General features: G+C 38.7%; 1 protein-coding gene across 1 annotated transcript in view; it reads right to left on the bottom strand.

Moving 5' to 3' along the window:
- Window positions 1–9,677: 9,677 nt before the first annotated feature.
- The window catches only part of ITGB8 (integrin subunit beta 8), a 42,080-nt gene continuing 24,519 nt past the window's right edge, over window positions 9,678–27,238 (bottom strand). The window contains exons 6-14 of the mRNA XM_075705600.1: window positions 26,578–26,736; window positions 21,501–21,596; window positions 21,317–21,406; window positions 18,540–18,674; window positions 15,158–15,563; window positions 12,895–13,120; window positions 11,183–11,286; window positions 9,894–10,057; window positions 9,678–9,800 (exon numbers count right to left, since the gene is read on the bottom strand). Coding sequence (XP_075561715.1) covers window positions 9,678–9,800; window positions 9,894–10,057; window positions 11,183–11,286; window positions 12,895–13,120; window positions 15,158–15,563; window positions 18,540–18,674; window positions 21,317–21,406; window positions 21,501–21,596; window positions 26,578–26,736 — 1,503 coding nt within the window. The remainder of the gene's footprint in view (window positions 9,801–9,893; window positions 10,058–11,182; window positions 11,287–12,894; window positions 13,121–15,157; window positions 15,564–18,539; window positions 18,675–21,316; window positions 21,407–21,500; window positions 21,597–26,577; window positions 26,737–27,238) is intronic.

Genomic DNA, 27,238 nt, shown 5'->3' with positions numbered 1-27,238 from the left:
TGCTCAGTATATAAACTGGGGGGAGCTGGCCGGGTAGAGTGATCGCTGCTCGGGAACTGTCTGGGTATCGGTCGGCGGGTGGTGAGCAATTGCATTGTGCATCACTTGCTTTGTATATTATTATTATATTGTTATTATTATCATTACTATTTTACTTTATTTCAATTATTAAACTGTTCTTACCTCAACCCAGGAGTGTTTCTCACTCTTACTCCTCCAATTCTCTCCCCCATCCCACTGGGGCAGGGGGAGTGAGCGAGCAGCTGCGTGGTTGCTGGCTGGGGCCAGCAGTTGCTGGCTGGGGCTAAACCACGACACATATGTATAGGAATTTTTAAAGGAAGATCTTGCTATGCATGAGAAGGTAGGGGAGGAATCCCATTTTAAATATGTACAAAAAAGGTATGTGAAAATATATCTATATACATAGTACATGTATTTATATGGTACCTGTATTTATATGGTACCTGTATTTAAATAGTTTTGTCTGACAGTCTATTTAGCAATCAGAGATGGACTTCTTGATGATAAAGACAAGTTAATTTGGATGGAATATGCAGACACACACATAAATATATACATGACGAGATATTTACAAATTATAAAAATTGTCATCAGAATGGTGGTACTGGAAGGGAAATCTGTCTCTGGGTTCAGAAGCTGTGAGGGTATCAGATTTAAAGGTTACAGCAGGAAAATCCCCGTGGGTATCTGAGGACTAGCTAGTTCATCAAGAAATAGCCCTGACTTCTTCACATTGGAAAGAAGCAGAGGAATATGACTGCATCTTCCCAGGTTTGGAGATGCTCTGTTTAGCTTCACACTACAGACTTTAACTTGTTCCTGTCTGCCCCAAAAATAAAAAAGCTCTCCTCATCAGCTGGTCGCTGATGAAGCCCTCTGATTCAGTGTCTGCGATTTTCAAAGACACAGTGAAGAGAATTTTCTCTGATAGCTCAATTTAGATATGGAGAAATGCACAAGAAGCTGAGAAAGACTGGAAGTATTTATTTTAGCTGGCTTTTTTTTTTTTTTTTTCACAGGAGCCTGGGCATAGCTACAGAATCATTCACGGATAGAAGCCAAACCACAAGCTGTACACCTTAAACACTGCTGAAGACAAAGAATCTAGGTACAGAGCACCACATCTAGTTGTAGAAGTCTTTAACATTCCTGCTTTGTCTAAAGCAGAGTAAAATGAAGGTGTGTCTAAAAACTCTGTGGGAAAGCCATCCACTGACATGTCCCCTGTCTTCTCAGCAGTTCAGCCACTATCCTGCAGCCTCGGTGATGCTTTCAGAATGGATGTGTTAAGGCTATGGTCAAAGGCTAAAGAGTCAGAAAGAGGTTTGTGGGAGAGGCTGCTCCTGTGAGCAGCTTTGAGAGCAGAGGAACCCCACTCAGGAACAGGTTCTGGGCTCTCCAGATTGCCGAGGCATAAACAAGAGGCTTAGGATGAGGCTTAGGGCCCCAAAAGGGGGACTTGGCAAGCTTCAAAGCTGAAAGAAATACATCACATGCAGTGATTTCAATAAGCATATGTGACATAACTTGGCAATATTATGCTTTTGTGGTTAATAATTCAGTTTTATCAGCTTGCATACACATCATCTTTATTAAAGAGTAACTGTCCTTCATGAATCATGCAGTTCAAGGCCAAGAAAATAATCAGAGGCCATATTATGCTCTGGGTTGAGTAGATGATAGAATGGTTTGCAAAAAGGAAGACACTGCTTTCTGCCACCCGCACTGTTTCCCTGGGATGAGGGGCCAGGAGATGATAATGTCAGGGCCTCTTTAGTGCTAATAAATCAGAGTGGCAGCCTATGTCTAGGTAACATGAATTCTGTACAGTCCAACCCAACTTGGACCACCCCAAGACTCCCAAGCAGAAGATGAGCAGCCAGAAGCCCCCACACCACACTGACAGTACCTGTGCGTTAAACACAGCTTCAGACCATTTGGGTTTCTGTAAAACTAGACTTTTTATTTAATTCATACAATACATTTAAACTGTTTGGCTTTAAACCCAGGGTAGCAGGAATGTATTTCCAAGCTTCTTGTCTTTGTTGTAGACCTGAAAGCAGAAGAAACGACCCACTTTTCAGATTAACTCCTTACTAGCTAAAATCAATCCGTTAACAAGGATTTTATTCTTAATTCTAATTATTGCCTTTTGGTTGTCATCATGCATATTCGGATCTTCACTCAAACCAACTGTCCCTAATGCTGAACTGTTCTCCCATCCTCTCTGTATATTGGATCAAACTCTCCACCTACCACAAAGGGAATCATGCAGGGAGAGAAATTCTGTAATAGTGTGCACCTACATGACTGGTGTCAAAAAAGTGGTTGAAATCAGGATGTCTTTCCTCCTCCGGCTTTAGAGGCTGTAACTTAGGTTTCTTTCCTCTTTGGAGAGACTGAGCAGCAAGCCTTTTTCTTGTCAATGGTATCTGCAACAAAATAGCAGTTGCGTTACATTAGAGCCAAATTAGGGCACTGTTGTGCCTTCACTGACAACTTTGTGGATGTGAATAAAAAGTGGCTAAATAACAATGCCACTAGTGTCAAACCCCCTATCTGTCATCTGGACATTTTAAGATATATAGGCATGATTTAGTTGCTGGATTTCAGGACATAGGAAGAAAAACTTCATACAAATGACTTACCATCATTCCACAACATATGCAACACATGCATATAGGTATGCATGGGTATGCAACACATCTTGGTGCCAGGATCATTGTCTACAGGAGACTTAAGTTATAACACTAACCTTAGTTTCAAGATTACTATCAAATGGCAAAATGAAGCCCTATGTCTATAGCTCAAGTTATATGCTTAAATTATGTATCTGAAATTCCTATCTAGGTTTATGTTTACTCTGAGTTGTTGACAACATTAATGTTCCCTCAATAAAGAGCTTTCCAGGAAAGTGTGTATTTCTCAGTTTGTAGGACTGGTTGCATGTGCTTGCTCTGTGTGTCAGTGAAGGCTGATGACTCCTGCCTCTGTAAAAGGACATTTCTTAGCCTCAATCTCATCAGGCATATATTAGGAGTATGTTCTTTGCTTTGATAGAAGGAGCAACAAAGATGAACAGATTGTCCTTGTGATATTTACTTGTTTTTCTTTCTAGTTTTGCTGCACACCTTTTCCCAGATTTTTCTATTGTGGTGTTAAGTCCTGGACACTGATGTGATGACTGAGTATACATCAGTTGTCACTTGATTCTAGCTCGCTCTCTCATCCCCAGAGCAAAAACTGGATCATGCTAGAAGCACGAACAGCTAGTTTTACCAGTGACGTCTGTCAGGTGTCTTAGGTGCCACAGCTGTCTCTTACTGAGGCATCATGGTCTTGCAGCACAAATTTTGAATGTCCTTACACACAGCGTGTCTGAAGTCCTTTTCATGAGAAATTTCATGGCATTGTACAAAGCAAATGCTATTATTGATTCTGCTCGAGAACAGAATGTGTGTCACCTTCCCATTCTAGTGATGCATTTTCACCACTTAGTGCTCCTGAACCAACCTAAGCCTGCAGTGAGTGGCACAGATGAGGCATCTGCAGAGAGATTTACCCATTCCCAGAAAACCAGCTCGTCTACCACCCAACAGAGCAAAGCAGAAGAAAGGCTACCGTAACCAGCTACCAATCTATAAATTATATTTCTGCAAGAAGTATCTTCTTGTCCCCCACAAAGTGCTAACACCTCCTGCTGCATTCATGTTTCAGTTGGGTTGGGCAAGGTAAACGAGTTGCATCTCCAAACTGCTAACTGCTACCATGTTCCTTCCCATCTTCTCAATGTTCATCCCAAACGTGCATTCACCCATTTGCCTACATCTGATAAATATGGTATTCTTTGTATTTTATCTCTCCCAACACAGTATTATTCCATTTAAAAATTACTGTAATCATATGCTTCCCTTTGCAGACATTTGTGCACCTTAATGAAAGTGCTTTGTATTCTTAAAAGTTGGTGAGCATCTCTTCTTTAACTTATCACAGACATATTAAACATTAAAAATATGAAAAATCCATATGGATTAAATATTGATTTTATTTTTTAGAGAGCAAGTACAATGATGTTGCATTAAAATAATGCTATGTCACAGTTGTTACAGCTCTGATAGAAAAATAAACATCTCAATATACTACAGTGTCAACTCATTAATAAATATCAAAATAGAAGTTAGTAGTCAACTGAAATTAATAAACAGCTATATAAGTATACTATTTTAAATAATAAAATATTCAGTATACTTCCAGACAAACAAAAGTAGTGATTTAAAAGTATCATTTAAAATGTAAAATGAACAGTAAGAAGTTATAAATTTATTTAAAACCTCTTCCCTTACTAACATTGTCTATGCATAAAATCTAGAGAAACATTATTTATCTGTATATACGTTTTTTACAAAAGGTAGTATATGTTAAATAGAAAGTTAAAAACTGTAGTATTATTAATTGCTGTCACACCATTGCTAGATAAGACATTTTAAAGTAGCTTTATTTTTTGAAGCAGTAGTAGGTAAAAGTGAAGAAGACGTAGCACAGTGAATTCATCCATCATTAATGCCTTCCCAAAAGAACCTTTCATCTTTCAACATCTCCCTTCAAAATATAACTGAAACAGCCCAAACACGATATAGGTATCAGGATGAAATGTTAGGATTTGGGTAGAAGCCATTATTTTAACAAATGCCAGACATTTTAATTATTTTTTTTTAATAAGTAGGTACCTTTTTTTTAAGAGTGTGTGCAGAAAAGGAAACAAAAAGAACATGCAATCCAGAGCAGCATTTCTAAAGCTTAAGATCTGCTAATTTTAGTTATCTTCTTTTTCTCCTGCGCTCTCCCCCCTGCCTCCCCCCCCCCCCCCCCGAAAGGCCAACCATTCTAGCTGGCTTGCACTCAGTGAAACCCCTCTGATTTGGCTTGCTGTAGGACTGCATTCACGCTGGCTAATTTTAACCTTTTTTCCCTCTCCATGAATTTCAGTTCTCTGTAAGATCCATGAGACGTCCGTGCATCGGAGCAGTGTCAAGATCATAATTAAAAAGTAGTGTTCTTCTTAACTACTGCTCCATTTCTGCTTAGCAAATAAATCTTTCCCCTCTCTTGCAAATGGACAGCCAGGACACTGGCACTACACTTCACTCAATAGTCAGAGCAAAGTGTCACCCAGCACTGACTCAGCACGAATGCCTCTAGAAGAAGTGCCCTTTCCCAGCTACAGCTTACATTCCTCAAGGTTGGCTGGGGAAGATCCTGGGGCTGGTGGGAAGTCAACGGGCAGATGCCCAAAGACTTCCCAGAAGCTTTAATGGAGGTCCGCAGCATCCAGGTTTACAGTACGTACTGGCACAGGCGGCCCCTTGCCATGTTACACGCAAGCACTTTTTCACGAGTAAAGATGCAAAAAGCCAGCAGTGCTGAGGATAGCATCTGGCCAAGTGCCTAGGACAGAAACTGCACCACCTCTGCCAAGCCAATCTACTCTGAAGAGGCTTCCTGCCCTCACAAATGGAGAAGTGTGGTCTCAGAGCACCATCTCTGTAGGGATGCTGTAGGATCATTCCCAATTCGGGGAACTGTAGGATGCATTGCACCTGCTGAGGATGCCATCCCTCTACAAGTCCCTACACAGGCAGCAGTACCCTTGCATCTCTCTGCCTTGGGCATCACTAGGCCTTACGGCTATTTTAGGACTAAGGCTTGCTTGAAGCTGCCTCACACGTTCGCTCCCACAGTTTGCAACATGTGTACGTTTAGACATGCACGCTAAGCAGGAAACAAATATTATACATGAACAGACTGGGAAAACATTTTTTTTCCACTGCAGTCTGAGGAATACTTTACATAGCAGGTTTTCATGACACCATAGAGAGGAAAAAATAAATCCAGTTGAAAATAATGGATAAAATGTAAACTATGGCTATACAAACGTCCTTCCGTTTTAAGGTTCAGTTTCAACATTCCTTGTGAACGTAAGGGAATTTCAGCTGGGCACAATGAAAATTCCTTGCATACCACGTGCACGTTTTCTGGATGAAACAGCTATTTTCCCACACACTTCTGTAGCAATGTACTCATGATGTTTGGAAATAATCAATTCATAGTATTTCTTTGTTTTACAGTCTTTAAAAAAATCTGAAGTAAAATGCATGCTTTTTAATTGCACAAACACGTCATTTCTGAAATGTTAGACAAATAACCAGTTAAAGGTAAAAAAAGTGGGATTAGAATTTGAAAATTATACATACGGATTTTAGTGTTAATGAATGTGCTGTGAAAAGTCATGCACATAGTCTGTTTGTGGGAGCAAATCTAAAAACAAGTCCCCAAACCAATGATGAGATGCAACAGTATCTGCTGGTATATTTTTGGGTGTAGGCATGCAGTCGAATTATTTGAATTTTTTTTCATTTTTTGAAGAAGTCTAGTACAAGAAGCTTTATTTAAGAAGTTTGGAACATTCTATTCTGAGGCTAGATATTTTTTCCCCTATTTTTACGAGCATCTTTGACGCACAATACATTGAAAACTAATATCAACTAATTTGTCTTTAATATCTCCCATATTAAGCACTATAGGAAGCCGAGTCCTTCTGCAATAGCTGAGGAAATTCCTTGTGAATTACAGGCTGCTTTCTCATTTAAGGTCATGTGCTGAGGGAACACAGCTCCCTAAATAGTGAGGCTTTTGTTGGGCTATTCATCTCCTGCAGCAGCTCTTCTGAAAAACATGGTCAAAGGCAGAGGGAAACAAGTACCAAGCAAAGCCAGAGTTTCTCATGGATAGATTCCATCCCTAGAAACAAAGCCTCCTCCCAAGGATCCTGCTCTGTATAAGCTCCCCATGGGCCTTCTAAAAGCCTTGACCTGTCACATTAGCAGCAGCTTATTCTTTTTCACTAGCCTCCTCCACAATACAGCAAAACATGAGGGAGATGCAAAAAAGCTTTTTTTTTCTTTTTTTCTTAAACCCCCTTTTTTTTTTGTTTAAAATCATTTTTTTTTTTTAACCTCAGGACAGCAAGCAGCTTACAGTGCAATTTGTCCTGTGAGCCTGCTCTATTTGACCAGAGCATTTTAAACATTCAGGCAGGTGTCTGATAAGGAAATACTGGCCATGCCCCTTCACAGGCAGCACTGCAGAAGAAAAGTAGTAGCAGTGTGATGTCTGTGGAAGATAGGTGATACAGCTCAAATCTTTTTCCCACAAAGAACCCAGCTCCATTGTCCTCTGCCCACATAATTTAACTCCCTCTAACAGTGAAAAGTAATTTCTAAAGCAAAAACATTAGCTATCACTTCAGTAAATGCTTTCAGGGCCATTATGGGAAATAGATCTGAGGAATCTTTTTTGCTAAAAAAATAATTTATCACACAGTTTAAAGAACACAATCACATCTTTTGTTATATACGCAGATATTCTCTGCTGAGTTTTAATATTTGTTTTGTTTTGTTAAGTGAAACAGATACCCAGAGACTTTGTTTCCTACTCACTTAAAAATACTAATGAATTGTGACAAGGCCAACAGCAGGTAAACCTTTATCAATCTTTTATCTTAATCTCACTGAAACCAATGGTTTGGAATCTGTGAATTTACATAGGAGGAAAATGGTTCTACGTGTTTTAAAAGAAAATAGAAGTTTAAGGTATACTTGATAGATTACAGAATTACTCTGTAATTAAGATATTACAACGGAGCCATCACTAAAATCAGGGTCAGTGTAAGGAAACCCCCTTTTCTTTAAATGAGACACTTTTACCTATATGGTAGAAAGCTCAGGGACTACTTTGAAGACTGCTTTAGAAACATTTAATAGCCTAGTTTACATTTTTTTTTTAAACAAGCCCTAAAATCTAAAGCTTTTATGACAATTTAATGGAAAGCTCACTGTCACTATACTATTTTTCTCAATCCCTCACTTGATCCACAACCCAATAAATTAATTGTGAACACTTACATAACACTTGTCATTTGTTCTGCATCCTGCCTTCCTTTCACATGTATACTCCTCAGATTTCAGTGGGAATTTGCAGAAAAAATACAGAATAGGAAATACAAATGTATACTAATTTCTAAAAACTGCATATAGAGGTCCAGCTTTGTTTCTGTAACTTACCTATGACGAGTACAAACCAATATTTAGTTATCAGTAATTAATGTTGCTAAAATCATACTCTGCATACTCCCTTCTGAGATGATTTTTTTTTTTTTACCAGCAAGATTTTAGCGCATTAGAGGTTGATCAGATTTTCATAGACTTTCAGCAGCATAAAGTTAGTAAATCAGACTGTTGGCTGACTCTTCCAACTAGCATGTAACAATAAGACATCTTCTACCACTGTAGCTGGGTTCAGGGGTAGGAAAATGCTTCTGCTTGACCTTGTAGCTCAAATTCTGCTCTCAGATAAGTTCATATTGGTCCTGCTGTGTTTAGAAGAGTTTTGCCCATTTCTGAAGGCAGAATTTGATCCCACATTTATGAAGTCAATGAACGTGTTCTGTTGAGAAAAAGACTCCTGTTTGCCTCACCTTCTTCCAAATTGCAAGTTCTTTTCCACATCACACTGGACACATTTCTCAATGCGCAGGCACAAAAACTGAAGTGATTACGTAAGGATTCACGAAATCTAATCCTGTCAACTAATTTACATAGGAAAAAAGAGCACGTGTAAAATCAGACTTATGTCTGACATCATACAAAAAGGACAAAGGCCTTACTTGGCAAAACACTGATATGTAGCTAGCAAACCAAACACAGCTCTGCTGTAATTTATCTGCTTGCAATGGAGTTGATGCTGCTGACTCCAAAGGTGAAGTCAGCCAGCAGTGATCATCATATAGACTATGCTGTTGGACAGAGGAACTCTCTCATTTTCTGTAGCCACTCAGTTTCCAAATACCTTAAAATTCACGTATAAATTTTTATGTTGAAACAAGTAAAAAAGCTAAAAATTACTCTTTATCAGATATAAATTATCTTTAAGTGACATCATAATGTATAAAAAACTCTCTATATAAAATTTATCTGTGTGTGTGCGCATGCTTGTGTATGTGTACACACACAATTATACATCCACACCAGTAACTAAGCACTCATTTAATCCAGTCATTTTTATTAAGTAATGAGGAGAAGCTAAGAGGCTAAAGGAGACAAATCAGTGGAATTTAGTCAACTGAGAGAACTATAAAAGTACCGTTTACTCTATTTAAGAGTGTTTGAACAGTTTTATCTATTGCTATAATATACAGCAATGTTAATATTTCAGTCACAGCTTTTGTCCATTCCCACAGAGCACATCAGTACTAGCTACATGTAGAGTGAGATCAGTGCTTTGTCAGATGGGTTCATATCTACATTCTAGGCCATAACTAAATAAATTAGAATATGCTAAAGTGCTACATCAACACTAATGTTCCTGAACAGTAGTAACGCACATTTCTCTTTCAAAAATAAAAAAAATACAGCAGCTATAGTTTCAAACATAGTCACATTATGTGAATATGCTTACATGTCACTTTGTTACAGTATTCAACAAAATGCAAGACACAAAACCATACGGCAACAGTCAAGACTCTGACAGAGTACAAAAGGCAACTTTTTAAAAGTCGAGCATGACGGAAATAGACTTTTGCAGAAAACACACTGTCTTCAGAATTCACACTTGAAAGTTTCGTTTAATCGTAACTTGCTGATGTCGATATTTATTTCCTCTGGTTTGTCACGTCTGTATGTTACTGTTCTTGTACAAACAGTAGGCAAAAACATCTTATCCTTGAAGGAGAAGATACAATTTTTATCAACAATTAGCTAACTTTTATGTACAAGAAAAAGATTACTGAATATGATGGCTCTGAAATCAATTACCTTCTTTGTTGCAGATACTCTGTAATCAGCTGAAGATTTAACTTTATTGCTACTCCCCTGCAGAATTATCTGCCTGATGATAAGGACAACAAGCAACCCGATCAGAAAGGTAACTATACAGATTATGGAAAAGACTCTAAAGTAGCTTCGTCCAGAGAAACATTCTGCAACAAAAGGAAAACACATGTGTAAAGCCTAATGTATGAAATTGGCACATTCCTCAAACGCAGTTACATCTACCACTGCATAGCAATGTTGCATAATGTAACATGAGCCTGATAAAAGTTAAGGGAAAATAACTTTAAAGAAGTTAAGGGGAAAAGTTGCTATATGCAAGCTTTTAAAGCAGAGCATATAATGAAAGGCAATTCCAATTAAGATCCACTGCAGAAAAATGGTGAAACTATTATTCCTTTAATCTACAGAGCTAAGACCCAGGCTTCATTGTGTTGGCCACTGTAAATTCTCTGTAAGCTGGTGAGTTTATAGCTGAAATAGAGAGGATGAATAGGTAGAGATTTATGGGGCCAAGACAGGTTAACCTTCACAAGATTACAGTTCGGATCATCGGCAAAATATGAAAGAAAATGTGGTTTCTTGAATCTTTGTCCAGAGCTCTCCTCACTGGTAAACCTCTCTCACATAGCAAGCTTTCCTTTAATTAACACTAAAGTTATGAGAAAAGTATTTATAGTTAGTTTTCTTATTTATGAACAACTGTAAGATAAAAAGATGTACAAAAATGTGAAGTGACAAAAGGAAACCATTTACCTGCATTTTTGTTGCAGTGTGGACTGATTAAGCTTTATGAGATTTTACAAGAAAAAAAAATTATTCATCCACAGCCTTCAGAACTGTGCAGTTTTTTATACTTGAAAGGAATATTTAAACATTACTGAATGTGAGGTAAGCCTTCTACTTCATTCTTCCTCATTTCTGGTAATGTCAGATAATGTAAGCATATCCAAAGTAATAAAACATACAGGTGCCATAACAGATTTTTAGAAATATTTCTTTAAGCATTGCTCAGGCAGGATTCATTATTATTAGATGTGACTTCGCAAGGAGCTGGGAAATCTGATTTAGCAATGCTTGCCAATCACATTTCCCGTTATTATTTAGCTTTTACTTTCCGTGAAGCTATGAGTTATTTTTCTCTTTTTCCTGCTTGCTTTGTTATTGAAATGATATGACACACTTTTGAAAGACATAGTAACAGTGGTGAATTCAATTATTAATCCCAACAGATTTTCCTCTCTTAATAAAATTACCTTGAAAATGTCACATACCTGAAGTTTGGTCAATGTAATGCAGCAGGTAAGCGCATGAGGTTGTGCACTGGTCAAGTTTAGCTTGAGATGCATTGTTAGAATGATGGCACTGAACACAATTCCTGTAAAATGAAAATGAATTAAAAACCTATGTCTTTCCCTGCACTTCCCTTAAAGAGGCTGACATATTGCTTGCATATAATGCTTTCCTGTTGTTAGTAAAAACATTGCGGCATTTATTTATTTGTTTCTGAAATGTGATGCCTCTCTTAGCATTTTATCCCTGTGATGCTTCTCAGAACCAAGTAGTCAGAAGTCGTAAAGTAAAACGTATCTTTGGCTTCGAGCCACCTTCATCTGGCTCCTGCTCTGCATTTTGTGATGTGTGCTTTTCAGGGGGTGTAGCTAAGGGTCCAGCACTTTTTCTCCAGCAGTCAGCCTCTAGTTCAGTCCTAGTGTTTCTTATCTATCGGTCTCACTGGGATACATGCTGGGACTGAAGAGAAGAGATAGGTGTAGGAAACACAGCTTTGTTAATTTCTTGGATGCTATGTTATGACAAAGCCATGCAAGGTCCCGCTGCTGGGCAGTTCAGGAGGTCAACAGCACAGTGGGAGGCAGCAGTGTCAGTCTTCCCATCTTCACTTTACAGCCTTGCAGAAGGTGAACATCACAAGTGATCCTGAAAAAGCCCTGACTGAATTTTTAATGAAGCTATGCCATATTCTGAATTTATTAAAGACACGCATTTCACAGCAACTTTGAACAAGTGTAAGCCAGCAAGGCTAACTGCGTTTTATCTAGTGAAGTCTTAGCAGTCACCTTTTCAGACATGGCCCAGCTTTTCTCTCCAGTATATTCACCAGATGAGCTATAATTCAAATGAATACAAACAAACAACAATTCTGTTTTGATGACAATTCCCTTTCCAACTAAAGGCTAATCTCACCCTCTCAGCCACAGTGAGATGCAGAAGATTACATGTGCTGACAGAAGAGTGTAGAAGAGCCGTGGCCAAAGACAGGGCTTCATTGACACTCTAAGCCAGCACCAGCCAGCGTGCCACTGACAGCTTGGTCTAGCCTCTCTACTCCTTGGGCTCCTCATTTTGACCTCCACACTGTCCCTTCCTTTACATGGGTAAGGAAAAGGGGCATGCTTTAAAACTAGCACAGCAAAGACTAAGTGGTTTAAAACTGAGTAACAGAGAATGTTGTTCTCTGGATAAGACCAGCTCTGCTCTGCTGACCGATGGTAGTGATAATGCGCAGGTACCGACACCTCCTTCTTTCAGCTGAGGAGCACAAGGACTGTGCAAAAACAAATTTGGAGAATATTATTGGACTTGGTGGAATTCAAGAGTAGGATCTACTGTCCATTTTTAAAACTCCAAATTCATGGGCTTTATTTCCTACCCAGAAGATTTCATATGAAGAACCATCTTTTAATAAATATTTGAAAAAAAAAGATACTCATAGGAGACACCTCCTTTGACTTCAGAAAGCTGAAAGTTGGACACGGATTGGTGAACACAGATACGGACATGCAATTCTCTTAATTGGCAGTGTGAACCCCACAGTTACATAGAGAGAAGTCTCAAATATGAATTGTTTCAATTTTCTACACTCTAAATATCTAAGAAATACAGCACACATCTAAGCAAGCAGAAATATTTCTCCTTGTTTCAACACTGCAGAGTTAAAAAGTCAAGTCTAGCACAAGAAACGTACCAGTTTTCTTCACAGGCTTTGTTACAAGTAGGGCAATATTCACACAAACGGCCAAAGCTTCTTGGATCTGTGCACTCACACTTTCCACATACACATTTTCCTCTTCCACTGCAAATCTGGCCCTTTGAATTCAGGCAGTGCTTTTCTGATTGTAACGAGCACTGGCAACGGTCACCTTCCCAGCCAGCAAAGCATTTGCATTTACCAGCTTCACATTCACCATTACCTACAACATCAGATAGCCTTGAGTCATATGCTTTTACGAAAACATAGAAAGTCAATTTTTATATGCATACATTTGTATTGCTGGTGCTTTACGTTAAACAGAACTTATTTAGACCTTGGCTTGCTAATTAGTTTTTAAGTTAACAATTTGGGCTGAAATTACCAGCATGATACATATTTATGGCTGCTGTTTGTTCTTAAGTTGAGCAAAGGCTGCTACCTTGATGTCATCCTAAAACATTTTACTAGAACTTTCCCTGTTGCCTTGGATCAAAGCAGCAAGGATTAAAAATTACACAACGACCAGGAAAACAGTCTTCAGGCAAACTCAACAAACTTCTCTTTAGCAAGAAAGCATTCAATTCAAATAAACAGCAAGATTCAGTGGAGAAAGGAGCACCAAGTTCATGTCCATATGCCATGTTAGTTTTTTTTCTTTTCTTTTCAGAAGCACGCATGACAGCACTGCTTTTCTGCCTTTCTAAAGGACAGATGACTAAGCCAGACAGGTGGGTATGCTGTGCGTATGAAGTGTAGGTTGTTTAATAAGAACTTAAAACGCACAGCCTCAAGGATTCAAAGGCTTTGAAGAACCTCCGGTGGCCTTTACAATTTTCCAGGCAAAGCAGTGTGAGCTTTAGGGCAAAATCCATATGTTTTCCATGTCATAGCACATTTAGGCAGGCGTACAACTGACGTGCTGACAACGTTTAGCCACATTTTTACACTGTGTGAGAGCAGGCTGCCTCTTTTTTTGCCTGGGCTGGGCAAAATGGAGGAGGGAAGTGGATCGATCATAGGACATCTCAGAGCAAGGCTCTGCACTGGAAAATATCCCACGAAGAGGCACACTGCTCAGCCACAGCCCGGGCAGCAGGTTCCCCTTGTGGTACCCTAGGGCAGGACTCCATCACAGGTGACAGTCTGCAACACCTCTTAGACAGAGATCTCCCTGTCTCCTCGGCCGACCAGGGCACCTCATCTCAGGATTTAGGAGCTTATAAGTTTGAAAGGTCTGCTTACGGTAAATTTGCAAAGTTGCTTGGCAGGAGGGAAGAAGAGTGAGAAGACCCATAATTCTTTATATGTCGGAATGAAATATTTAAAGGATTAGGTAACATTATTTCTCTTCATTTCATGTAAAGTTCACAGTCACCAGCAGAGCAAAACCAAAATAACTCTACTAAAGTCCGTAATATTACTCTAAATGTATCCAACTGTCGTCAAAAAAATTGGTCCCTCAATTCACTCATTGGTGAGTATAGAGTGAAATGAAAGGATGCAGCAGTATGGATTTTTAAATATTTAATCACTTCTGAGGGAAAAAAAAAATATTCTGGTAGAGATACAGTAATGATACCAATTCAATCCCATTTTTCCTTAATAACTCTAACTTAAAAGTACATATTTTGTATTTTGTTCATATGCAATTTTCATTTGTGTGCTTTCTTTAGAAAACATAAAGTAGGCTAGAAAAAGAATAAGAATTTCTAACAACTGTCCCTGTTTATGTTTTACTTCCACTCTCCTTTCTGGAGCAGGTGTTCTGAACAGTGTTAGCATATATAACACCATTTGAAATCAAGTGTCACTGTATCTCTCACAAGACTGATTTAGGGTATTAGAAAATCAGAACCTCATCTGAAAGTTATGATTCCTCCTAATCTCTTAGTATCTGATATTCCCATTAGATTAAAATGTATCAACTTCCTGGAATCATTTTACTGTTTTCTCAGTATCATTACTTCTAAAGAAGTTTGAGATTTAAATCTTAAAATAGCTAAACTTAGAAAAAAATCAATAAATCCCCCCAAAAGCAGTGCTGAAGTTTAGAAGACAGTGCATACCTCTGTGGTGAAGAAAGCCCAGGAGTAAGAATTCCTACCAGGCTGTTCAGGACATTTCACACACTAATTCTGCATACACAATTCTTGTACTTGACAGCCTTGTATCATTGTTTTCAGCTGCATCGTGTATATAAGCTTCAGAAAACCAAACCAAACCAAACCAAAATACAGACGTAAACTCTGCAGCTTACCAGAGCATAAGTTTCCCTGGTGATAGGGGCAGGAAAAATCATCCATTTCACAGTACTTGCCATACACCTTGCCTAGCTTGTTTTTGTAGCAGAAACATTTTCCATCTATGCAATTTCCTTGACCACTGCAGATGGGCTGGTCCTGGTGTTGTCTGCACCTCTCAGAAGGAAGCATATCTCTGTCAGAGCTACAATTACTGTCACTGCAATGGGACTGTTTGCCATCAGAAAAAGTTTCATCTGCCCATACTCTTTTGTGCCTTGCACTGTCTCCGTACTGGCAGGCACAGCTTTTCTGCACATTAACGATGGCGGTTTCATTGAAACCAATAGGCTTAAGTATTGCATATTTTCTTCCTCCAGTTGTACCACATCCTTTCATTGTAACTGACACATTGAAAAGTACCTAAGAAGAAATAAAGACAGATTTTACATCATTATTATTTTCTATAAATTACTTAAAATTTTTAACACATAAATAAAGCAGAATCTTACACTATGTATGACTGTACAATAGCTAATAATAACAAAATACACAGTGGCCATGTGTCAAATATGATATATTAGTAATGACAGGCATCACAAATACAGTTAAAACCCTCACACTAGAAGATTGACAGCAGTCTACTTTTCATGTGAAGAAAGCATAGTTCCAGAAGACAAGTTTAATACACGTTAAATAGTCATAGAACTACCATCATCACCCTCCTGATCTTATTTGATGTGTACATTCTGTGCATGTTCTAGAAATACTCAGATGAAAACTGGCACTAGATTGATCAATACAATACACAAAGAGACACTCTTCATAAAAAGAACCTATAATGAATGTTCTTGCTGCAGAAATGGTCTGTGCAAATAGAAACCACACAGTTGTTTTGGATGTCCTTATCTACTCTACTAAAACAAAGAAATATCTCACACCTTAGCAGCAGCTTATTTTTGCCATTCCTACAGCGGGGACTGGGGATGGAGCAAGAGAGTCTTGCTGTTCTTGCTGTGGCCCTGGGCAGACCAAGTGCTGCTTTGGGGTGGACCCAGTGCCTATCTCTTGGCCACATCATGGCCATCACCACCATGCTCCAGCACCTCACCCTTGTAGCGCCCGATGCAGCAGCAGCTCCTGTGGCTTTCCAGAGTCCTGGCACAGGACCCCGGGTTGTTTTGGTGGTTAGGTGACTGCCATAAAGTTTGCAAAACTGTTTGAGAGCTCTGACATCTCTGATACTTTCACTGGATAGCAGTCTTCTATTTCACGACTGGTTTTTGTTTGGTTTTTTTTGACTGGTAGGCTTCTGACAGGGTATTTAGGCTATTTAGCCTGCTGACAGAAAACAACTCTTCTTTGCCTCCTCACAGAGAAAATATAATCAAGAGGAAAAGGCGAGAAAGGAGCCCAACAGAAGCAAATACCTTCACTCTTTACCACCAAAGAACAAAGATTTCCAAATAAAAAAAAAAAAGAGAAAACCTAAGAAACTGACTACATACGAGGTTGAAACTACCCGCAAAGACTAAGATCATTCATTTCTCATTGCTGTCTCCCCCTCCCGCTGCACCCCCACACGAGAGCAGCCGAACCCTTGGGGACAATGGTGGCTTTGTGGCGAGCAGGGCTGCGGCTGCCTACACAGACAACAGGAGAAGAATGCTGTGCAGAAGCATGTGCTTCTTAATGTTGTATTGAGGGGGCACACAGGCTTTGTCTTGCCCTTTGCTTTTCTTCTTCTCGTTTCTTAAATGCGCCACTACACACATAACCCCTCAGTTGCCTACACTCTCTGTGCATGAGACTTCTTCCCTTTGGTTACGGGACAAAAGTGTGGCTATGCACTACTTAATTCATACGGCAGGTGTGTATCACATGGGGAAGACAGGCTGCAGCTAGAGAATGTGCTTTTTATTCAACGCAGAGCCCTGCTAGAAAACATCACCTTCATGTACAACACACTACTGGAGGAATGGCAGGGAGATGGAAGGAAAGGGCAAATCATGTCTTGCATATGAGTTGTGAAATTTGATGGGTCTGAACACAGCGGCAGAAAGATTAAACATATTGCACCTAAATAATTACACCACTGTGAACACTGACACTCGCTAATAGCCAAAGTTAGTTTTGCACCCTGAAGAGGCCGTAGGATTCTTCCAGAATATAGTACACTTTGTGTTTTGGTAAGAAAGGGAAGGAAGAAGGATTAGACAATGAAAGGAATGTGAGAATTAAGGAAAAGCATTTTGCCTATAAACAAATACTGAAAGGAGGATTTACGGTTAAAATAAATTAATCTCTTGAGGATGGCTCATTTTCAACAGCAGCAGAGGTTTAGGACCACATGCAATCTTTAACAATCAACTGGCTTGGCTTTTTATTAAAAAGAAACAGATATAAATATTTTTCTTTTCATTAAACAGAACGAATTCCAGCCCTATTTCTTATGACATGCACAGGGAACAACACTGGAGAAGAGATGAGTTAAGAAGAAAAACACAGCAAATCTCCCTTAAACTGTAGAAGCTAATCAGCAGCAAATCATTCAGACAAATTCAGAAGAGCATAAAATATATCTAAATGAACATATTTAAAATTCACACATTTAATCTACTGATTTGTTTTGCTATTTATACTCAAAGACACAAGTAAAATCACACCAGCTGAGACGTATGTACATGTCAAGAAGGAAAGAACTCCTTGACCCTGCTGTCCAGAAACACAGACCTCTTCCTGGCAAGCTAAATGAATTACTCTACTAGTCCAAGCAATTAAATAAATATATCAAGGCACAGAGAAGTTGTTCTGGGAAGAAAACCATGTTCTTTATATTAGCCAGACATCTTCCCCCGCATTTTCACGGTGCATGATGCTCCAGTTTTACAAACTGTTTCATTCAGTAGGTGGCACTGATCCAAATGGGTATAAATAATTATATTAATTTGATTTATAAAATAAACTAATTACCCACAACGTTGAGTGTACATGAAGACTACTAGGGCAAGGAGAGGGAAAGGTGGCATCTTGTACAGACCCAAGGAACACAAATTCCAGTGATTCTTTTCCACCGGGTGATTATCTTTCAACCTCTTTATGTACAGATTTCATCACAATGAACATGGCCATTGTGCCCAGTGGAGGACAAAGGAGGAGAGTTTTAATGGACGCTAGCTTTCAGGAAAAGCTTTGAGCCTTAGTTCCATGAGATTAGTGAGAATTAAAATAAGATTCAGGAAAAATAAAACCAGAGAATAATAGAGAGTCTGTGATCATTAATCACATAAATCCATTTTCAGTTTAAGCAAATCCCTAGAGGATTTCATACCATTGAAACCCAACCAAACAGAAAAATAAGTATTCCAGTTCCTTGAAGAACGAGAACTATCAACATACTTCTTCATTATGCCCCACATTTTTACATCCTTCCATGCCAGTTTTTTTACTCCCATCGGGACAGATTGCAGTGATATTGAAATGAAGACCTTGGATCTGGTTATCCACTTGAATTTTCACTTCAGAGATTAGTTTCTGTAACCAGAAAACAAGTTTTAGTCATATTGCATCTCGGCATATAATGTGCATTAGTGAGTAACACCAAGTATGGCTACTACGTCTGACTAAAAATGAAGAAAGCTTGTGTCTGTATGAATAAAGGAATGAATTAAAGCATTGTTTCCCATATAAAGACACGATTACATTCCAAATATACACAACCAGTGAACTGGTAAGTCTGATAAAGAGGATTACGTTTTCCAGATAAAAATGTTTTCAGCTTTTCTAAAATGGTTTTGAGACTGTATTTTTGGCAATTTGAAAATCTATTCTAACAACTGTGTGCAACAAAAACTGCTTATTGTTTGAGAGACTACACTGCCTTTTAGCCACACATTTAAAATAAAACAGTAAACATACATACAACTATTGTTATCCAGCAGAAAAGGTACCTAATTGACTTCACACTTTATAAACTTCTGATATTTTGCATCTGTCTTGGAAAAGTTTTCTCTGAACAAACCTTAGGGTGATCTAAAGGCTATTGGGATTATTCTTACGGATTTACTTGGGTCAGCTAGGGCTATATAAGTCAATATCTGGTTGATTTTCCACTAGGGCTTTTTACAATATAAAATAATGAAAAAGCCAGCTACTTTGTAACTTGTATTTACTGCATGCTCTAAAATCCTACTTCCTTCCAAGAAGGAATACTGCTTCTTGACCTTTTAAAAATTTATTAAAGCTCTGCACAAACTGAGCTGAAAACTGCACAAAGAGATTATTAAAATTCCTGGCATATCAGTATTTAAAAAATTAGTTTAGTGGGATATTTTTACTACTAAAAATGGAAATTTAATTACATGAATCTGAACATATGTTTATCTTAGTAACTTTTTGAAAATTAGTGACTCATCTTTGGCTTTCTAGCCAGGGAATTTCAGCCAGGGTTTTCCACAACTAAGCCTACGGTTTCCCTGGCTAGAACAAGAGTGCAAGAGGCCCACTGTCATCAAACATCAACACTAAATTTATTTCCTTATCTAAGTACTTTTGCTTTCAAGAAAGCAAAACATTCAAGCCCTGCTCACTGTGTGTGTGTATATTACAACCCCCTAAAACTATGATAAAAATCTCGAAGTATCAAATCCAATGAAGTTTAGGATGGGGAGGAAGATACTGTGTAAAAAATGAAAATAAGGCAAGAGCAAACTGGGGTGGCTGGAGCAGGAAAGTCCCACAGAATCTTCCATTGAACTAAATTATTATTTTGTAAATTTTCATTTCCTCTCCTTGAATGTTTGCCCTGCACTGTGCTCTAAAAACAGGGATACAGTCTAGGACGGACAGTGTAAAAGTGGCATACAAAAGGACTATGATCTTCAAATTTTTTTTTGCCAGCAATTTCCTGCAAACCTCCATGCCCAAAATGAGATTTCTTGGTTTTATAAGAGAAAGTACAATACCAGTGAGAACTTCTCTGCAATTTGATTACACCTAACCTCCTCTGTTTTGAGTATCTGCCTTCTGCACAATGTTTCCAACATGACAGTGAGAAAAATGTGCACAAACCCACTCCACTGACTAGGAACAGCCATGGGACTTGGCTCTTCATTATAGCCAATCTGCTGAAAGCAAATAGCCTGATTTAGATGGTTAACCTAGTACAATGGATAATTTCAGCCTCCCTTGTCCAACTAATTAAAAATAATGTGATACATGTTGACACCTTGCATATAACTTTGTAACTGATTTTTCAACTTTTAGAACTTGCATGTTTGTGTAACTTGCGTACCTTAACACCATTCAACCATCTAACCCATCATGTTCATTTTGATGCTGCTCTGTGGCCTTGCTGTGCTCTAGTACATTAAATGTATACTACTTGGCTTCATTTTCAAAGCTGTTTATGCCCCCTCTTACCAGGATATCTTTCATTCACTATCAAGATGCCAATTTCCACTTTCAAGCTGCCATTCCCTGTCAATCATTTGTGGAAAATTACTTTATGCTCTTTCCCACACTATTACTTTCTCTTTCCCATACTATTACTTTCAGTTGAGAACTCCGGGCAAGAGTTCACAAAGCCATTTCCATTGTTCTCTCCCAAATCTCTATCAGAACTGTTCTTCACTGCCATGCCTCAACCCCCCGAGTCATTACACTGCTTTGTACAGTGTAAATCCTGCTTTCCACAATATCCACTGTTGTCAAACTACATCCTTGTAAATTCCCACCTGTTGTCTATTTTCTAAGAATTATGCTGTAAAACCCTCTAGATGCTGCACTATCTTTTTGATCTGAATTTCTATGGTGCCTTGACAGTGGTGTCTGGTCTGTAACTGAAGATCTGAAATGCCAAAATTCAAATAAGTCAGACATTTCTTTTGAAGTTACACATCAACAGGTGCAGAAAATCAAACAGCATATTTAGAAGCATCCTTAGAAAACAAAAAAGTGCTAGCTCTTGGCTTTGAGACCCTGACAGCTTGGGAATTTGAGAGCTATAGTGGGATAGTGTCACCCATCAACACCAACCTGGACATTCAGAAAAGTAGGGAACTTATCCTCGTGAGCTTCAGATAGAAGCCAAGATCCTGGAAATTTCAACTTTAGGCTATGAAAGGTGAAAAAACCCTATACAAATAAGGCATACAACATTGTCACTCTCATCATACCTGATAGGCTTCTACCACCAAATCGTTGAGATTTGCTGCTTGTGATTCTATCTGTCTTGCAACAGTACCAGGCAACAGAGGTAACAGATCCTATGAAAAACACAATCATTTATGCACAGTTTTAATTTTTTATATAAATATTATGCTTTCAAAATTGGAAAAATAAATCAGGTTTCTAACCTACTTTATACCAATGGAACTGGCTTCCTTGAACTGCAAAAATAACATTGATGTTATTGTCAATCAATTTTTCAGAGAGCTGCCCAAGAGATGGATGCTCCTGCAAAATACAACAGAAAAGAGAAGATGGCAGATTAGTAAGGAAAAACATTACATTTTACATATGACACAATACAGGATTCCAAAACCACCCCAATCCTTATTTCTAAAGGTACAGAGAAATGCTAGGCCTACATCCAAAAGAAGGTGGGACCAACCAAATAAATAGATCATTGCAAAAAAATCATCAGGGCATCAGCCAGACTGTGACAGGCTTATCTGTTGTCAGCTATGCAGGGGTGCTACACAGTGGGAGGACTAACTCATACAGTACTATTTTGTTCGTTTGAGTCAGATGCGTAAGAAATATGGATGTGATGTTGTCCATGGTCCATCCAGAAGAATAACAAGATTCCTGAGAATGACAGGCGGGTTCTTGTGCAAAAGTCAGGGAGGAAGTACAACATGAGGGCACTGAGATGAGGTGTGCTTCTGGGAACAGCAAGGTGAGTAATTAAAAGTTTGTTTCTCAGAAATATATTTTGGCACCAGGGATCAGACACATCAGCTAAATGCAGCCACTGGGTCAGGTTGCAGCAATGTCAGTATTCTGTACATATCTTACTTATGGCTGACAGCTTTCTCCTTCTCTGTATGTCCAAGACCTGCCTTAGGAGTAATGCCTCCAGTCCTCACTGTGATGACCTGCTACATTTTCTTAAGCACGCTTGTGCTTGATGAAGCACAAGTTTCATATCTCTCTCCAGTAATGACATTGCTCTATTTGGTGAAGTACCTATGACGGCATGTCCTGTGCCAGTGACCTGCCCTTCTACACTTCTCATTGAGAGATCTGACATGGATTCAAGAACAAGAGCTGTGTTGCTATCCCTTCATCTAAGATCTGGGGAAGCACAAGGGTGTCTGTGTGGTCCCAGTGGGCTTTGTAAACCTGGGCTATGTGAGATCCCTCCAGCTCCAATACTCTAAAACAAACTGTATCTGAAAGTCACCACTTATTTACCATACATCTGTGAATACTTCTCAAGAAGTAAATTCAACACTTAAAATTCATGACTAAACATAGGGAAGCGACTGGGGCTTTGGCCTGTGTTTCCCCTTACAGAGATTTCATCTGGACACCTCCACTTACGTCAGGTCCTTCAACCTCTTTCCCCCATATACTTCTGCTGTCTTTCTCTTCCTGATATTTTTCACCATCTGCCCCATATTGTCTCTCTCTTGCACAAACACACTCTGTTTCCCTGCACAATTCATTTCGCCTCAGAGTGCCACTTGTTACTCAAGGCACCCTGCAAGTCAACTGCTCTCCTGACAGTAATCTGCATGCCAAGACAGATGAGACATAGTTACGCAAGGGGGCAAAATCCATTTTCCATCATATTGCACCATTGTAAAAAGCCTCGTACAGAAAGAACAAAGGAGTTTCTTGCTGCAGTTTGATCTTAGCCAGGGTCCACGCCTCTCTCAACTTTTCTACCCCTTGATATTATATTCCTTAAGATAAGTGATGAAAGGTAGCAATAAATGTGCCTTCTTACAGCTGCAGCTGGGGAGTGTGCCATATGTGAAGGTACAGTGAGCATGCATTCCCACCCCACAGCAGTTGTGGGTGAACTGCAGCAGCAGTGGCTTTGTTGCCATTCTCAATAGCCTGCAACACAGTACTACAGCATCCTGCCTTCTCCATGACCACAGACCACAGTGGTGTGGCCTCCATTGAGCTGCACAACCCCACAGGCTACATGCAACTGTCTGGCAGATCACAGACACAACAGGTGGTCCCAGGACACAGGTGAGTGAAGCCAGACGTTCTGCAAATACCTCCTGCACTATAACTGTGTGAAAGACGGGGGCAGTGTTGAGGGACCATGAGATGGTGGTTAAATAAGTCATTCTTCCTGCTTAACGCAGGACACTAGGCACGTCTGAATTCCAGCAAAGTGGCCCTCCAACATCTCCGCAAGTAATGGCAAAACTCTGAGATCAGTGGTATCAGAAATGGGTTTCCAAGCCCTCATGAAACAAAAACTTATTCAAATGGAACTTAGTGAAGTCAAGAGATGACATACCTAGATGTGCAAGGGTTGCAGGGACTAGAGGACTAGATCCCCAAACTACCCAGTCTGCTTACAAGTATACTTGTCAGCTCTAACTCACTAGTGTCCAGCTTGGTTAGCAGTACATTAAAGTCTCACTTCAGACTAGAAAGAAAATTTTCTTTTTTATTAGAAGAGATTTTTAAAAAAAAAAAGCATCAACAGACCCACACTATCTTTTTCATTTTAAGCAGGTAAAGAGATGACAAGGAACTGTTGGTCACTCATGGAGCCTCATCTTGCTTGCTGTAAAAACCTTGCTGTACTTTATGTATATTTACCTTATTTTTATCTTATCTCTTCTTTTGCTCGGGCAAATGTACTTTCATTTTAGATCATCTTTCTTGTTCCAGTTACATAATTCATTTTATTATTTCAACCTACTGTGTTAAGCTGAAAAGATAACTAATACAGACGTTAAGTATTTCAAAAAGGGAGTTAAACAACCACAGATCTAATTAAAATGGACTAGATTTCTTTCCTGTCTTATACTTTTTTGCTGACCTCTGCGTGACTGCTTAGCAAAAGTTAGAAACAGGCAGAAAAGTGACTAACTGGAAACACTGCTGATGTAAAGGTTAAGCTTATGCAAATAAATAAAGCAAAATCCTCTTAACTGGCACAAGGAGGAAATAAAAATATGCCAAAATGCAATCTTCTCACGACTACCAGAAGCTAAGAATCAAAGTAGGAAAACAATGTGATTACAGATGGCTCTTAAATTTAGCATAGCACAACAAAATTGCATTGATAAGGAAAAAAAAAGCAAAAATATGTTTCATATGATGTATTTTTTAAAAAGCTGACAGCCTTTCATGACATTTCATTTAAATATCAAATAGTCTTTTTTCCTCCCCGATTTTACTTGTTCATTTGAAGTTTCTTTATGGATTTCTATAAAGAAAACAATCACAGGTTATATATCACTGAGAGGAAAAAAAGCAGGAAACCAGTACACCTACCCTTACAGACACTATTGTGTTATCATGTCAAATCTACTCCAGAAAATACCTAATACGGAGAAAGATTTCCGTTCTACCCCTTTTCTATTACTAAGTGCATGCCCACTATTACACATGGGCATGCAAGAATTAGCCTGTGGTTGAAAAAGATAACACATGGGCCAAAACGTGTCACCACAGATCTAAGCATCTTTCAAGGTCATTTCATTTGGGTGGCGAAAAAGACTACCTCATTTCACAAAAGGCATCAATAGCAATAATCATGGAGATTTCTTATTCTATATGGGACAGTAAAATCATGATCTTTCAGCCCAGAATCCAGAAAACACTTTCTTCAGTCAGACATTCAATCAGTCATAGTTCCTTAGAAAGAGATTAATTAATTTTGTCTGTATTTTATATTGGTGAGGTTTTGCAGCTGAAACAGAAGTTAATTTCTCAAGTTGGACAGAAGATAAATATAGTTGTAGTTGTTTTTCTTTTTTTTTCTGAAACAGACAATATCTTCATTACCAAAGGAATCCTGAACACTGGAATAGGATTTGTACCTTCAGCAATTGTTAGTAAGCAGAACAAAATTCCTCTCATTTATAGCACTGAATTGAAGGAAAAAAAAATAAAAGAAAAATAGAGATAGGGACACCATAACCTGTGAGTATGCTCTGCTTTGGGAAAGTTTTGGGATTATTTGCTTTAAGCAGAATAAAGGAAGGGGTTGTTTTTATCCCAGGGACACTGTAGAGATACTGAAACTGAACAGACTGGCTAGAGGGAAATAAATTATCCTGACATCTGTGAGGGAATATCCAAGAGGTGACAGAGGGAGTATATGAATGCAAGAATATCAGATAATCGGAAATCCAAACCACCTTCCTGTTAGCACATGCTCAGCTCCCTCCTCCACTCAGCAAGGTCCCGAACACCCACTGATTCCCAGAAACCTCCCTTATTTCATGATCACACACCATACGGCGGCTGCTTCCTGCTGCCCCACCATCCTTGTGAACACCAGTTGCTGGTATTAAATTCAGGTCTAGCCTAACTCACACTTAGCCCTCACTGACTTTACTAGCACATTGCTGGCTTGGGCAGGACATAGGCTATATACTTCAACTAAGTGCAGCTAGCACTGAGAATAAAACTGTAATGTGCTCTAATGATACCACAGTTCATAATTCTGTTTTCTGGTGATTACATGGCAATTAAGTAGCGATTCCTGTTTCTTAAATAAATGATTCATATTTATTTAAGGAAATAGCCAAAGTGATTAAAAAATATAAACCTTCAAAAAAAAAAAAAGCCTGTCTTCACTCATGACTATTTTATACATTATTGAAGAAATTATTTTGAAAGCTAAAAATATCTGCTGAAAGCATATTATTCTGCTACAGCGGATTTGATGCAACTTTTTGCACAGGTGTGTATTACCACACATTGGTTTTATGCTGTGAGATTCAAGTGCATTTAATGCTATATTACCACAGCAAAGCTTTGTGGCACAAGAATATTTTCTAGTCCATCATGGTTGAGTTAGCTCATTGCTGTTGTACATCTTCTGTTTTACTCTTATCAAGCCGTTTTAATCAATGCAGCTATGCATCTTCTGACCATAAAGCATGACCACTACCTTTGTCTCATTAGCAGGATCATGCAATCCTTACATATGCATGTAAGAATTGCTCATCATTATGAAAAGGTAATAAAAAACCACACCAAACACAGCAACATATTCTCCTCTGCTGTGTCGCAGACTCCAAAATACTTTATGCCAGACAAAAACAATGTCAATAGTTCCTGGTGATTGATTCTTCATGTCACATCATGCCTACCTGGGAAAATACTGATATTTTATATATACAATAACTGACTTAAAAGCAATTCTTTGGCTGCAATCTAAAAACCTCATTTATGCAGTTTTACACCACTTCTCTGAAAGCAGAATGCATGACATATACCTTACCATACTCGTAGCTTTGACGTACACATTATCTTTCAAATGACAGTTTCCATCATGGGGAACTACAATCCCTGCTAATTTACTATCAAGAGCCAGATGGGAAGTTTGATCTGTCATCACAAGAAGCAGTCGCTTTGCTTCTTTGCGCCATCCAATATGGCTCTAAAAAGAAAACAAAATTAAGCATAAGAAAGCAGTAACTACCTATTTTCTAAAATAATAAACAAAATGAAAAATGAATGTGAAAGTCTGCTTTCAGATATTACACTGCTTAGCAGCACTGAGTTTTTAAACCAGGCTATTTAAAGCATTTTGTGTAGAAACATATATCATGTCCTACATCTGAAAACTACTACTGTGAGTCAGAGATCCACTCACCACTTTCTTTGCTTTTTGAAGAAAGGTCTCTCTAAAAGATATAGAAGTTATGCATTTTATAGTGGGCTTGGGTAACAGCTGCCACATTGTGTGTGTCACTATTACATACAAATGCAAATGCATAGCATTTGTGTAATTCTTTGGGATCCAAAAAGTATTACAGCCAACAAATATGCCTTCATTTGTATTGGTACTTGGTGCCCTCTTCTATTTTTACTTTATATTTATTTACTTTATATTCTCATCATTCTATAATTTCCTTTTCCTACGCAGCTTTCCAGAAAGG

The sequence above is a fragment of the Pelecanus crispus genome, chromosome 2 (genome assembly GCF_030463565.1).
Source record: "Pelecanus crispus isolate bPelCri1 chromosome 2, bPelCri1.pri, whole genome shotgun sequence".
Taxonomy (NCBI): Eukaryota; Metazoa; Chordata; class Aves; order Pelecaniformes; family Pelecanidae; genus Pelecanus; species Pelecanus crispus.
This window is presented reverse-complemented; position numbering and strand designations above follow the sequence as displayed.